Source organism: Ostrinia nubilalis, chromosome 4, assembly GCF_963855985.1.
Source record: "Ostrinia nubilalis chromosome 4, ilOstNubi1.1, whole genome shotgun sequence".
NCBI classification, from domain to species: domain Eukaryota; kingdom Metazoa; phylum Arthropoda; class Insecta; order Lepidoptera; family Crambidae; genus Ostrinia; species Ostrinia nubilalis.
In genome coordinates, this window is record NC_087091.1 from 9104291 (window position 1) to 9121045 (window position 16755).

Consider the following 16755-nt stretch of genomic DNA (forward strand, 5'->3'; position numbering starts at 1 on the left):
ATACAAAAGCTTCGGCTTTCATTTGTAGGTAGGTATATCGCCTATGGAACATTGGCACTAATATGTTAATGCAAATGAATAAATAAATAAATATTTATAATTTGTTTAAGTTTGCAGATTAATTTTCTCAAACCTCTTCATGGACTCTGTAAATTAGTATAATTTTAGTGTAAGTCAAGATCACATTATCAAAATGAGCCATAACCCATGTTCTCAAGTCTTTAAGCTTTAAAGAAGCCATCGTCCTTCGTTCAAACAAATAACAACAATAGAAACGCTGTTCCGCATTGCTCCAACTATGTATAACCTTCGACTTTGCAATTTGATAAATTAAATATAAGAAATAAATGTTACTCGTTTGTTTTAATTTCAAGTTTGTTTATTGACCTTTTTAACGTATTCCTCAGGCATGACTATAATAGACGTATAATAGAGCAGGTTACATTAAAGGCATAATGTCAAAGCCAAAATTCCTTTATTTGCATGGACTAAAAAAAGTGCTTACAAATCGTCAAAATAAATAGTAAAATTTAAATTTAAAAAATTAAAGACTAATTAAATAAAAAACTAAAAGTTTTGCTCTTAAGGAGCATTCATAATGACATGTCTCTTAATCTTTTTGCCCTACCAGTTCTTCGAGACCAACATTTGAAGTGCTGAGAAGAAGCGCCGCAACAAACTCAGTCATAATGAATATATTAAGTTTCTATTAACTTAATCTTGTATATGTGTACTATGGGTAGACAACGGATATAAACATACGTGTATACTTACTTACGTGCAAGGATGGAACCCGCGAGCTCTGTCTTAGTAGTCCGGTACGCGGACCACTAGGTACACTAAACGGTCGTTAGGAAGACATCAGTTGCCAAAACTCTTTAAAATATCACATGTATAACCTAAAACCACATTTTATTGTCCTAAGACGCCACAAAGATTTCAAAAACAAGTCAGGTAACAAAAAGTACCCCATCAATCTTATCTATGTAAGTTGACAAGTAAAACAAAAAATATGAGAATATATTTTATTATAAACTTAAAAAATTCTTAAACATATTGATTAAATCTTAACGGCTAGATATCTAACTATTGTAATGGTACATTTAGCCAGATCTTTTTACAATCTTTCAGTCTAAAATCAGCTTAGCCTATAATACTCTAAATGTATACAGATTTCGTAGCAGCTACATCGAATAACGATTTATTATTGAAGGATTTTACAGAAAATAACTTCTTACATCAATCTCCAACGTTTTGGTATGCAAGTATTATGTTCTTAGTAATAAATGGTAGAGTCGTATATGAGTCAAAATATATTTCGTGATTCTAGAGGCTTTTAGAACCGTCCTTTATTCTTAAACGGTGCAGGTTGGTACTGGGGCTGGACGTTGGAGGAGGCTCCGGCGGCAGTGGGCGGCAGAGACTTCAAGTATTCGAGGGCCTTCTGAATCGCCGGCGGAATCGGCGGTGGTGTGGGAAGATGTTCTCCCTGGAAAAACAAAAAATAATATAATTGAAATAACGATAACTAAGTGATATGTCGTAAGAATGAAACATTAGTTTCAGTTAGAATCTACAGTGCATAATAAATAACAAAACTCAATTAAATTCAAAACTTAGATAGAAGCTTTTCAGTATTTGAATTTCATTTCATTGCATGCATAAAGTTTAATTCATAGACAGGAGAAATATGACTGAAATTTAATCCAGTTTTGAGCGTTGTTTTGTTATAAAGACCGCGTGGCTAGGGTTGCCAACTATACTGTTTTGAACAGTATTATACTGTTTTTCACTAAATTATACTTTTTACTGTTGAATAAAAATAAAGTATACAAAATACTGTTTTCAGCTAGCATCACTAGTATCCATAGATATTTTTAAAAGTAAATGCCCAACACCACATTAAAGTACGCGTTGTAGAGCTATACTGTTTGTTTTTTTTTTTAATACTGTCTGTTTTCCTTCTCCGACCTCTAATATACTTTATACAGTGTGAGTCACGTTAAAGTGTACATATGAAAATAGATGAAACTAGACCTATTTTTATCGACAAAAAAGAGGTCAAAAAATTTTTGAGATTTTTTTTTAATTTTTTATAGATTTTTTTTCTTTCAATTACTTATTATAAAGAAAACGTAATAACTTTTAAACTAAGCGGTATATCCTGATAAAATAAAAACTGTAATAATGCTAAATAACAGGCGATACTAAAAAAATACATACAATGCACAAAAAATGCCAACAAGTAATAAAAAATGATACTTTTTGAAAAAAATCTGCTTAAAAATTCGTGTTTTTTTGGTTATTTGATAAATTTCTCCAAAAAATGCCCCTATAACAGGTAGTTTTCATTGTTGTGTATTATTTTCTATCGTATTACCTTTGTAAAACCAAAAATTGCATGTCTCTATCCCTATCACAACATTTGCTATGATAGTTTGAACAAAGGCCTACCACAACATTATTCTCCTCTACAGGTAGGGACAATTTTAATTTTAACTAAAATGCTTATTTTACTTCGAAATCTTTTGTTTTTACTTGAAATCTAACTTGTCTTTATCAAAATTACTAATCTAGAGCCATTTTCAGTTTCGTTGTTAACGAAGCGTTGAATGGCGCGCCCGGAGAGGCTTAGTTCAAACGATCATAGCAAATGTTGTGATAGGGATAGAGACATGCAATTTTTGGTTTTACAAAGGTAATACAATAGAAAATAATACAAAACAATAAAAACCACCTATTATAGGGGCATTTTTCGGAGAAATTTATCAAATAACCAAAAAAACACGAATTTTTAAGCAGATTTTTTTCAAAAAGTATCATTTTTTATTATTTGTTGGCATTTTTTGTGTATTGTATGTATTTTTTTAGTATCGCCTGTTATTTACAATTATTACTGTTTTTATTTTATCAGGATATACTGCTTAGTTTAAAAGTTATTACGTTTTCTTTACAATAAGTAATTGGAAGAAAAAAAAATCTATAAAAATTTAAAAAAAAATCTCAAAAAATTTTTGACCACTTTTTTGTCGATAAAAATAGGTCTAGTTTCATCTATTTTCATATGTACACTTTAACGTGACTCACACTGTATTTTGAAAGAAAAGTTGGTAACCCTACGCGTGGCCTACACAGTTGACTATGAAAGTCATTTAGTTTGATGATAAACTTCTATTTAAAACTGTAGTCTTTAAGATAAAATTGCCAATCTTTGCCATCTATACCATCATGTCTAGATGAATAATACCAAAACTAAAATTATAGTACATATTATGGCTACTTTTCAAATTGCCTTTAATATATTTAATATTTATCTGTTAACTGGTGACATTTAAAGTTCACGTTTCGATATTTAGTTAATTACACATTTATTAACAAAATCGAATGATGTCCTACTTTTGGAAACATTAATACGATAAAGCCCAGAAGTCACGCACCCATCACGCGTCGCTCATCGAAAAGCCGCACCCGATCGTTACCAAAACCAATTTGAAATTTACATTTTTGTCAACAGTGATATATGAGCCTGTGTGATTTAAATCAGATGTTCGGGTTATGTAAGTCAGCTGCCGGTTTGCCAATGAATGATCGTTTGCTGCAACACTGAACTTTAAGCATCGAAATATCCCGATCGATTGCTTCGCAACAGTGTTAACGATATTTCGATCAATTTTAGTGCGCTAAAAGAAACACTAGCTTTAACCATGGGGTCAGGCAGGTGATCAGGTCAACGTTTGATATTTGTAGCGACATTTATGCATGTGTTGGCCAACTCACATGCGCCTGAGCACGGGCCTTCCTTGACGGTTTGCGCAACCGTAGATGATTCAGGCGCGATTCGCGATCGCGATACGTACTTTCCAAGCAATTTGCGATATATGCCAGGACCGCTCCCACTTTAGTCTGCCATTAATCTTTTGTAGTGATTCATGTAAATATGTTCATAGTATAGTTTAATAAGCGCGCATTACTTCATCATTGTAGTTTAGAATACTTTTAGTTCACCCATCAATAACTAAAAGCTTTATGAAAATCCAACTAAGTATTTTTACTCGAATGCTTTCAAGTTTACGTTATTATTGTTGTCCACGTCCAAGCTAAACACTGAGGCTTCATAAATAGTTGTAACAGGTGCACTAATCGTTCTTATAATAATTATTATTGTTTGATTAATTGTGGAATCTTACATATTTTTAAAGTAGATATTTACATGAAGCTTTATTGTTTATAGATAGATAGATATATTTTTTCTCAGATATAACCAGTTAGAAGGTAGAAGAAGGCATTTAGTGCCAAATAATATAAGTCAATAGAGTTTTAGTTGAACAAATAACTATTACGTTTGTCTTTCTATTTTAAGACAATTCTTAGAACATTGCTATAGTTGAGAAACAAAACCTAGGTATGTAGACGCAAGTTATTAAATAATCTGGCATTTACATAACCATCTTGCCTAAAGGTGTCAATCAATCTCTTTATGTTATTAGGCCTAACAATGAGGTGTCCAGTGTTGCGTGTGGGCAGATTCATTTCTTTGGTGATATTTAATTGCTCAATTGTTCTTCAAACACAATATTGTAATTAACTTCCGCAAGTATTCACAAACATTACTATGAGGTCTCATAGTGCGCATGGACGCACAGGGTGACACACGAACCAATCACAGAGCTCTATTCAACTGTGCGTTGGATTTGCTGCTTCACTTAAGCAAGCGTTTGTAAATACGGGTGTTACTTTTCACTGAAAGTTCGATAAAGCTCTGCCACACTAACCATTGTACAGACAACAAGCCATTATAACATTTGCCAATTGATCTTGAACCTTGTAGTTTGGATAAGAAGTTTATACCTAATCTGATGTCGTTTTCTGTTAGTTTAATAAGCTGTTCTCTCTATAATGATAAATATATTAGCTCTTATTGATATTATTTTCGCACTAGGTAATAATGCCGTAGGTTATTTTAAATTTACCCAGAAAAGAGTGAGAGTTTTTTGAATTCAGTAAGTAATATATTCGTTAATATTGTTTATGTAATAGTTTTTTACATGATGTCGTGCCCTGCGTGCCCAAATAACTGCACGCACAGGAAGATTTAATGAAGGGTACTGACAACGCCACTCTTGTGGCGGAGTTTTGGGCTGACGCTGTGTCGACACGACAAGAAGAAGAATATGGTTTACATTTTATATTTGCTATGTATATCACACAGATATTTGTCAAAAATACATCAAGGAAGAAAAAACAGACGCGCCAATAAAGACTAATTTATTATAACTACATACAACTTATAAGAAAATAATAAGTACCCACCTACTTATAGATACGTGTTGAAAGAAACTATGACTTATTCCATTGGAATAAAAACTTTAATATTTAATAACTTATAGAGACGAATAATCTTAGTCATGATGACTATTTGAATTGGCCTTTGTTTTCAAAATGTTCATTCAGATGAAATGCAAAAAAATGTCATTTAAATAAAGTTATTTCGTATACCTACTCAGTAGGTCAATGCTGATTACGTTGTATTATCTAGATTTAGTGTTGTTCATCCGAGGTTAGATTGAACAAAGAACGGGTTTAAGTCTCGATATGGCAATATATTAACATAGATAACCAATTGACATATAAAAGTGTTTTTTTAAATTCCCATTATGTAGAGTAAAAAATGACCTAATTAGAATACAAATATGTGCACTAAATAGGTCGTGGTTCTGTATATCAGTGTTAAGTGTAGATTCAAATAGCATTAAGTCAAACCATGGTTATAATACAATAATAACACTTGACATAAAAAAACGTGATATCTTAGAAAATAATTTAAAAAAGATTTTAAAGAGAAAATTACCATAGTTAAGCCAGAGAAAAAAATTCAAAAGACTTGGAACACTAACTTCAAATCATACCACAACCACAGATAACATAATACTGCTATGTTTTACCTCGTCTACCTCTTTAATATCAACTATTGCGTATCGCAATATTTTTTGAGCACTAGCCATAAAAAATCTCATGCCTCAATAATCTTTATTGGTACTTTAACATCTGTTAATAATTTCATTGTAAGACATAAACATTAACTGCGCTGGATTCCGTGAATACGTTATGTGTTAAGGTTTTTATATCGCTTCGGTACACGTGATATACCAGAGCAATAATATATCATTAAAGTTATTTTAGGTTTTTTTCAACGAGTTAAGTTAACTTTCTAACATTTTAAAACAATTTTACTTCCCATGAAAACTACATATATTTTACTATTACTATCATAATAATACATAATACTATTTTTATCATAAGTTAAATGCACTACTATTAGAGCATTATAGCATAATATAAATCATTACCAGTAGGCCTAGGATGCGCGCCGTGATAGCATAATCACGCCATTTTATCGATTTCACGCGATAAGCCCATACATTTGTCATCTAAAATCATCGATAAGATTTTATCACGGCGGGCGTCCTAGCCCGAATGGTTTCATCAAATAATTCTTTGATACTTTGAAAAAATATCGACAGACCCAAAAAGCTTTAAAACTATAAACAGAAATAATAGACTTTAATAGAGACAAAAAGTCAAGGCTCTATTACCTATACCGGAAGGCATGTTAACCTTAGTAAGTGTGATGGTATGTTGTCCAGTTTTATGGATCATTGCATTGCATAATTGGTGAAATACAGTAATGACGCATCCTTTTTTGGTACGACAATCGACATTGCAACCGAATTGCCCCTTGAGGCCATTTTGTTGTGTCATTGTACGTGTATAATCGGAATGTATTTGTAGTTGATGATTAATGAAAGATACACGAATTGGTAATCTAGTTTAAAAAGAAAGTCATATATTTTTTAAACCATAGGCTCTTTGGCCTGCACCTGACATGATGGAAAGTGACAAACCAGAAGATGGAGCAAAAGCTTAAAATCTTTAACCCCCATAATAATAAAAGTTACTACACCCTAGTTGAACTATTTCGTATCTTAAGATAACATATTATAACCCGAAATTATTTGCAATATCGCTCAGTATCTTAAGATGCTTAAGATATAATATATTAAGTTCGTCGTGTGTGATGGTTCATAGGATTTCTATGGTGAGTGATATTCTAGAATATGCTCTAATATAATATATATTTTATATTATCTTCGCCGTGTGTGACGCGCTTAAATCATATCATATTTGAAAGGGCTACAATATCCTACTGGAATTGGGATTTTCAGACAGCTGAAACTTTTTCAGGAACCGCTAAATGGCCATTTTATTGTTTTATAAAATAAGTCTCAATTCAGCACAAAGTGGCTTTAACTCATTTTATACAATTAGTTGTATAAACGAGCATTTTTGTAGTTGTTAGATTTAATGGACTTGAGAGTTGTGAGGCGACCTTGATCTTAAACGATCGTATGGGAAATAGCCAAATGTGTATCTCTACATTTAAAATGCGTGCAACGTGAATCTAATTGGGCGTATCCATTTAGAATTGATCGTTTATGGCATAATGTATTTTGTAATCTTGAAACGTAGAACGCATTTTGTGGAATTAACATCTTATAAAAAACAATATGTTTCCTTACAAATATAATTATTTTTTAAAACTCGGATTTATTAGTATAAAGCTTAATAATTCATGCTTTACACTCTTTATTAGAGATTTTTTGTATTTCCAATCTCTCTCTATTTTTTTATTAGGGTTCCGTAGTACTGACAAGGATCCCTTATAGTTTCGATATGTCTGTCTGTCCGAGGTTTTGCTTGGAAACTATTGGCACCAGGGAGCTGTAATTTTGTGGAGGTATGTATATTAATCACGCCGACAAAAGAGTAGAATAAAATTTTGAAAAAAAATTTTTAGGGTAGCTCCCCAACATGTAAAGTGGGGATGATTTTTTTTTCATCTTCTTCCCCATCTTGTGGAATATCGTTGGATAGGTCTTTTAAAATTGCTTAGGGATTTCTAAGACCATTTTTCGATTTAGGCTTCCGTTTGCAAAATGTTGAAGGTTAAGATAGATAAAATTTCACACCTAATAAAAATTCCTTAGAAGAAAATATTAAAAGTGACTTCAGATGAAGTAATTGCTTGCTTCTGAAATATATTGTGGTTACGACGGACAACTACGGAACCCTAACTGCGCGTGGCACGACACGCACTTGGCTAATTTTTAAGGACATAAAAATACTCAGCGAAACGCAGCCTATAAAAATATACTATCAACTATCAACAGCATAGCAGACTACATTTTTGTTGTGAACTCCATTTAATGTCAACAACATAAGAGGTAACAATGTAATAGCTCGATGTACCGTTGTCCCATACTTAGATACTTAGGGTGTTCGGTAGAAGGTTAGACAAACACGCGAGAAAAAAAAAATATTTTTATAAAATTTATCTAAGTAAAATTTCGGAAAAAAATATAAACAAGAAAATAAATTTAAAAAACAGTAAGCTCACTTAAGTAAAATAAGCGAATTTTTATTCTCAAAATGACCTATACATTCACGAAGTTTGTGTTACTTTCTACCAAACACCCTGTATAACAATACCTGTGGCTGGAAGCCATTTTCGTCGGCGATGTAGGTGAGGGCTATGAGCTGGCCCTCCGGGGACTTGTAACTGAACTTCCCCTCAGCCACCTGCACCTCCTCCCCCTCGCCCTTGCCGAAGTTTTTGACGTACCCCGACTCTTCCGCATTGATCTCGTTCCCAGTTTCGTATCTGAAATGGGAAAAGCAAAGCAATAATCTCGGATTTACAAGTATAAAGCCTACGTTGGAGCAGTTCTCGAGTGGCGGCCACGGGCCGAAAGACGTAGTGTGGGCAGGGCCCAGGGCCGACGATCTGGTGAAGGTCACGGGAAGAACTTGGATGCGGATCGTTATGAAAATCCTTGGGAGAGGCCTTTGTCCAGCAGTGGACGTCCTATTGCTGAAGTGATGATGATGTTGAAATCATTGATTTCCATTATCGCATCCAGAGCCTTTCTGCTACCTTTATGAGGTCATCGGATATTATAACTTTTATAACTTACAGCCATTTATAAGTTCCATCCACGTTGGGTCCGTCGGTTTCGAAGCGGATGATCGGGATCTGGTCGCCGGGCGGTTGCTGCGGCGCCTGCGCACCCAGCGTCGACGCAAACGCGGCCACGAGGAACAGTGAGATCTGCAAAACGCCAGGAGAAACAATTGAAAATCAACTTGCAAGCAACAACGCATTCTTGTGAATTGATAGCAAAAGCCTTTTAAGGCGCCGTAAAGGCCGTTTGGTAAAGAATGTGGTAAGTATTCTATGAATGTCCAAAATAATCAACAGCACTTTCTAAAAGCCTGTATTTGGAGAAAATAAATAACTAACACCTAAAAGTTTGGACATTTTGAAATTTTTACGAGATCAAGTGGTTTTCAGTAGGGTATTAAAAATGCCAAAGGACAGCGAAATTGAAATTTTAAAGTAAACGTTAATTAATGGCATTCGATTATTTTTGTTGCAAAATAGTATTTCATATAATAAGATGCCACGGTTGTTGAGCTTGATGCGCCGTCGCCTTCAAAAACTTATTATATTGTAGCCTGCAAGTAAATCACTTATGCCGTGGAATTTAAGTACCTACCTGCCTATTCACTTCTTTCTGCACAAAATTCGAATTCGTTTTCTCGAGTATCAATCTCAACGAACGAATTATAGAACCAAACGAATGTTATGAATACTTCGTCACCAAAATGATTAACTCTATTATAAATACAAGTGGTACAGTAAATTATTCAAAGCCCCAACGTAATCCATGTAACGTGCGTGCATAGTTCGCGGAAATGCACCTCGCGCGGAAGAGCGAAAGTCGACTGCTAGTAGGGTCACCATTATTTGGAATATTTAGAAATAATTGCGGATCGAGCATTCCTTTTTACTAAGTAGGTAACTTGTGAGTAATAGATATTTCTGTATCGGACACGACATTAAAACTGTCGATTAAAAGAAATATCTACCAAAGTGAAAAATGAATCTATAGCCTGACCAGGAACATAAAAACCCTGGCATAGAGGCGCGTCAATTGCATTTGATAGTGCAACACTGGGTACAGTCTTACCTGTATTAAATTAATAGGCTAACTTTATGTATCAGGATTCAGGATTATGGGCATATTTAATATTTTCATAAATTAACAAAAAATATTATAAAACAGGTAAACTGGTTTAAATAAATTAAATGAAACCATCAATCGAGCAAGTAGGATTTTATTATTATTCATCAATAATCAAATTCTAAACTTGAATATTCAACTACAATGTCTGCTCATGAACGCTTCAAACTCGGTACTTCTTTCCCAATTCCATAAAATTCAACACTTACAAAGTTACAAAAAACTTTAAAATAGGTAGTTGAAACAAACCACAGCTAATTTTCATAGTTGACTGTACTATACGATAAACATGTCAGTCAATTTGACAACCATTGTCGGAAACATTATTCAATGAAAATATTGTCCGAACCCTTAGTATTTCTCTTCGACAAATACTTTAACACATTGTGAACCACTTTTCTTTCACGACTATAAAAATATTTTAGCAATTTAATTCACAAAATCAATTGGTAACATTTAAAATAAAGTTTGTTTACACTTTGACAACAATAGACTGACATGTAAGGTGACATGTCAATGAAGTTTTCAGTTACTGTTGCCATTAAAAGAAATTAGTACCATTATTTTTCCGCAACATGGCGAGGGTTTTTATGTTCCTGGTCAGGCTATAATACGTATTTTAAAAAACAGTAACTGAGCTTTTAACGAGCACATTTACCCGTTCTGAATACAATACTAGATCCATAAATATTTCCTGAAATTATTAAGGCGTGGTAACCCTACTAGCAAGCTCTGTGCATTTCACCGCGAACAATAAAGCGCGATAAAGAAGACGTGCTGAAACCACACACCGCATTTTGTAGTTTATGTGACAATACTTGAATATATGCATATATTTTCACGAGATTTCCCCCACGAGGAGATTATAGTATTACTATAGGATATGGGAGTTTGATAGTAACGTGGTTAATAAACTTGAACGTAGAGGTAGAGGGTCCACCAGTCTTTAAAAAATATATGAAATACCCTCCCTTTCTATTTATGTAGTTTCGAATCTTCGAATCGAAATCATGTCTGTCCAAAAACTTTATTGCATGCGTTTTAAAACCCGAAATAAAAACTATCCTATGTACCTCGGTACAGGTACCGAGACCTAAACTACTTCAAACTGTCTATATACCAAAATTCATCTAAATCGGTTCAGTAGTTTAAGCATGAAAGCGTAATAGGATAACTTTCGAATTCATAAAAATATTAGTACGGTAATAATAATAATCATCATCATCATTTCAGCCATAGGACGTCCACTGCTGAACATAGGCCTCCCCCAATGATTTCCACAATGGCCGGTTGGTGGCGGGCCTGCATACGGGAATAATACGTGTACCTGTATTATTCTGAAACAGATTTTTATGATAATTACAGATTGAAATATTTACTTAAAGGATTAGGAAAGGAGGAGTAGAATATCTTAAGACATTTATACAATTACTTACGATTAATACACCTAAATAAGCTCGGTCTGGTCAATCTATTTAAGAGATTGACAAGGATTCAATGAGGTACTAGTTATCTTGACGTTTCCTTAGTCGATATCGTCTTTAAATGGGATTAAGCTTAGTCATTATAATATTAGCGCAAGCATTACGAGCATGTATGCATGCATTCATTATGCATATTGCAATCGCCAAGATCTTTGTTGGATACTTCGTTGCGGTAAGTTTGTAACATGAAGAAACTTTGATTACAAAACTTTTACTGAATATTGAAGTAGTAAATTGTTTTTCTAAAGGAGTTTCTCGGGCTAAACCTTCCGTAGTACCTACAAAAGCTCCGTTTTTTAGGGTTCCGTAGTGACAAGGGGAACCCTTATTTGGTAGGATGTAACATGAACACAATTTTTTTTGGTGCGTATTTCAGACGGAAGCTATTATAAAGTACTTTACATTTTTTGTGAAAGGATTTGAGTCTCCAATATCAATTTTATTTTCACAACTAGCTGTGCCCGCGACTTCGTACGCGTGAAAACCTTTATAATTAAAGTATAATAATTTAGCAATAACAGTCAATAAATCAAAAACTTTGGAATATAAAAATAATATTTTATTATAAGATATACCTACGTGGAAAGGACGCTATTTTCTTCATAAAGAGCTTTTAATTTGTGTAGGTATTTTAATGTCTTTCCTGGTAAAGAAACTGCCCTTAAAATATGAACATTACAAAGAATTACTCATCTCAAGAGGATGAGATGCATAAAGATGTTATCTTTACCGCTATCAAAAAGCACGTCTGCAGATTGTCAGTTTAAGATGTGCGGTTGAAAAGTAAATACTTGTATGTAAATACACGTCATATCTTACACCAGAACGTGACGGAGGAGTGCAGAGAACATTGTCGGGAATCCAAGAGGTAGGCGAACCGTGACCCGACAACGATCGCATTTGTGTACGAAATGCACTGGCTTGCCTTTTGCGAATGTTGAGCGTGACGACTTATGACCTGAGCTACCTAACGATGATTTGCATGAAAGCAGAAGAAATTTATAATATAATTGGACACCATCGACATGCCCGTATTTTGAAATAATCATACCACAATGTAGCTGATTCCGTAGATTTTATAAATATTTCAATTGCTTTGTTCGAAGCTAAGGAGATAAATCTTGAGGTAAAGCTTTCGCGGCATTTAAGTTCAAAGAGGATTCGGTTACTAGACTCCCGATAGTTCACAAAATAGATCACTTTTAGAAAGCGGGTCGCTGGATTTCTTCAGTTCCTTTAGTAACGGGACAGCGATAATTCGTCAGTACCTATTATACAATATTAATTTTATACCGCCTACTTTATTTTTAGTTTGGCCCTAAGGTTGACTTGAGGAAAATGCCGAAAGGCATTAAGTCCGCCTTATACAATGTTTTATGAGCATTTAATTTTAAAATAAATAAATAAAAATTTTTGTTCAATTTTTTAGCTGCAGTCTTAGGCTGAATTGCACCACCTAATTTTGACCGTAACTATAACGTTAACCGGTGTTTTTTGTATGGAATTTGACAGATTTTTGACGTTTTTCAAAGTTAAAGTAAGATGGTGGTGCAACCCAGCCTTAGAAAAGTAGGTAGGTACAGTAAAATAGATGCTATTTTGCAGTAGGCAAACAGTCCCTGACTTCATATCAATTGACAGTACTTACTAAACGTTTTTGATAATAGGTATGACTTAAATTTATGTTAGTTTAAGTTTATATTTATGGATATTGTAGATAGGTACTTAAGTGTCATTCGCATGTAATAAATATAAATAACCTAAGACATCAGAAGGTGCAATAACAAAATCATTCCAAGTTTAAGGTAATATCTTAAATTATTTTAATTTACTAGCAGCACATACAGGTCACGTGCTTTTTGTCCCAAAAAGTAGTGTCAAGCCGAAGCCCTGAGGTAGAGCATCACTAGGGCTATCCAAATCACCCCTCTGTATGTTCCGCGATTTCTGAAAGTTTTCGAGAAACCTCTCTAACAAACTTGATAAATCAAATGAAAGGAAAACCATAAAATCATTACTTTAATTATTTTACAGAAAATTGTATGGTATAATCTTTGAAATGCAGTTTTCTTTCTTTTCAAAAATTAAGGAATGTTTTCTTTGAATAAAATTTTCTATCTACAGTATTAAAAGTACTTTCCCTCCAGGGTGGCATTACAAAATTCCGCCCTGTATATTATAAGCTTATTAATAGGACATATTACAGTAAAAACACTTTTGAGGCTGTCATCAGAAAATAATCATTAGATTAGAATTTTAATGGTAATGTAATTGCTATGCAAAATTACCGGCAAAGGTTAGAGTTCACAGTTGCATTTCCCTAATAACCTTTACGTATGGGCAAGACATTTTAAGGTGTTTACCTTCTTATTTAACTTAACCGATGTAGCAATATTTCAAAACAGAAGATTCATCAACTATGCATCTCTAGTATGAGTATGGAACGTTTAGTATCAATTATTTTTAGTCTTAGATTTCGAATATTAGTTAACATAGTCATCATGGAAGTCAACTATAACTACAAATGAAAATCGGAACAGTATGGAATTTTGGATATTATAAGAAAGATTAAACACGGTTACTAAGTTAGTGTTATGTATTACGTCTTAGGTTGCCTATTGGCAGATATCGTCGTTAACGCGTGAAAACCTCGTCGGTAAGTCGTTTTTTTTTACCAAAAACACTTTTTAATGTAATAAGTAGAAAACCTCTTAACGCACATTATGAGTTCACCTATATTCGAATGGGATGATTGTAGTTTCATCTATCGCGTTCCATGAAATGCTCGTAAAAATATTCAGGGGACGGTTTTTTGTCTCTCCTGAAAAAAATTGTTTTCGGTACTCTCGAGGTTTTCACTCGTCAACAATGATATAGAGCTCCTTAAGTAAGTACTGCTATCAGTAAGGAGTTCAACAAGTTGTAAAAACTAAATTAATATTTCCAACTACCACTAACTACTATCTGGATGAATCCATGAAATAGGTACCTACTAGGTAATTCGTTAGATTAAAAAAATGTTAACCTTGTATCCTAGCCAGTTAGTTAACTTAAATAATATAAAAATGCATTATCTCACCATCATTTTGCAAAGGGCTGAGATGGCTGGTTGCTGGATGCAGTCACAGGCACAAACAGTACGGGTGTGTGCTCAGTGACACTGCATGGTGTTTATATACCGGCTTGTTTACCTATGAACTTCGTGCGACCCGTGAGTGCATCCCGCCAATGCATCTCGCAAAACCTCGCGAAAACAAGCTTATGCGCCGCGAATAAAGTGTAATATCGGGAAATTATCCAAAAGTCACACAATGTTTGCAAATCGGATTTTAAGCTCAATCATCAAGACTATGAAGCGATTTTTGTGCAATAGTGATCAATTGTTTGGCCATTTCAACAATTCCACTGCTGGACTAAGGCCTTTCAATAAGATCGCCAGACTGGCCTCACCTCACCCAAAGATTTTCACAATAACCGGTCCTGCAGAGCCCGCGGGTGCTTCCTTCCTTCATCAAACCACACGTGCAATACTGAGTCTTCCAGTGACATGGCCCACTTTTAGCCTAAACAAGTCTTTTTGTCACTCGTTCATTTAGATAGAGTTAAGTTAGTACGATAGCACCCCGGCACCACGACGCGATGTAGACGTGATCATCCTGTAGTGTCGACCGTCTCTGTGGTCCAGTGTTTCAGACCCAGAGGTCCCGGGTTCGATTCCCAGTGGGGTTAGATTTTTCTGTTTAATTTGGTTGGTACCAGTGTTACCTTACCACCACCATCTTACCTTTAGTTTACCTACCTACGTTTAGTTTTACGCCATAACAACATATTGTTAACAGCATTTTTGTGTAACAGCAGTTACAAGTAAGCCAGTTTCTCTGTGACTTTACCCGTAGGTGATGAATGAAGCTCGCTTCCATCTTCAGCTTGATCATTCATCACTTTCCTTTACGTTAATCTACGCATTTTTTCCCCGTAAAAAAAAAAGAAAAAAGGTAGGTAGGTATTACAAAAAGTTGAACGCTGGTTTAAATTGACAATTAATATGGAAACTTTCATCCCGGGCTTAACTATTTTGTAATAAGGCCCTTGGCTTTAAATGCTGCGCTAAGCTATCAACTCTTGAACTAAGCAAAGCTTGGGTACCAGTCGATGAACATTATGAGACTTTTTTATATCTAATGATAGAGCTGAATAATACAGTCCTGTTCAATAATTTGAGTTTGAGATTGCTTCTTCTCAAGTACTCTGACCAACAACGCCTGCCAACTTATTTACTACTCAATCACTTCAATGAAATATTGCTCTTACATTCGTAGGGAACGGGTTCTTGTCGGTTCTGGCACACTTGCGCGAAGACACTAGCGCGAAAAGCCATTTGCGCGCATGCCATGCGCCGCATGGACACTTGCGCGAAAAGACATGAGCGCGAATAGACGTTTGCGCGAAGACACTAGCGCGAAAACAGTTTTTGCATTATTATTCGCGAAAAGTATTTGACGTGTCTTTCTGATTATCTTGCATTATAACTCCCTGAAGGACTGAAACGATTTCGATTTTCTTTTCTCGCTTGTACCTTGAAAACTTTATTGCTCTTTTGCTGTTTTGCTCAATCAGAATCATTAGGTACCTGGCTCCACGCAGATGATTTGTTATGACGACTTTTGCGCTTTTTATTATAGTGCTTGCAAACTTTACGAACAACAACTCTCTTCTTGGGTTAGAAGCATTTTCAGATCCGTCCGTGTCCATTACCGAACCTTCTGTGTCCATACCTGACTGGCTACATGTTGTTAAAGTAACAAAATTAGACGCCTGGCGGGTTGTCCCGCCAGGATCGTCCGGCTCGTTCATTACGAGATGCGAGAGAAAAACAATCAAAACTCACCCAGAACTGCAGAGGTGAATGACACTATGATAAAATTATAAAAATATAACTTAAAATACTAGTTATTTAATGCACTATACCACCATTCTGATCCTTTAATTAATTTAAAAAAACAAGAGCAAGAAAAATTACGTCCACCAAGTACGTTTCCCGCGCTTTTCGATGAAAAATTTTTTGACGTTTATTTTTCTTATGTCAGTCATGCTATTATGTATAAAGAAGTTAAATTCATTTTAAATGA

The 16755-nt window shown here is 34.5% G+C and overlaps 1 protein-coding gene across 1 annotated transcript; it reads right to left on the reverse strand.

Annotated features, from left to right (window-relative positions):
• Window positions 1-1011: 1011 nt before the first annotated feature.
• Window positions 1012-14793, reverse strand: LOC135088638 (endocuticle structural glycoprotein ABD-4-like). Its single transcript, XM_063983561.1, has 4 exons — window positions 14706-14793; window positions 9033-9166; window positions 8548-8719; window positions 1012-1489 (listed from the first exon to the last, which is right to left on the reverse strand). Exons 1-4 carry the CDS (start codon window positions 14709-14711, stop codon window positions 1337-1339), a joined length of 465 nt encoding a protein of 154 aa, XP_063839631.1. The 5' UTR covers window positions 14712-14793; the 3' UTR covers window positions 1012-1336.
• Between the last annotated feature and the right edge of the window lie 1962 nt (window positions 14794-16755).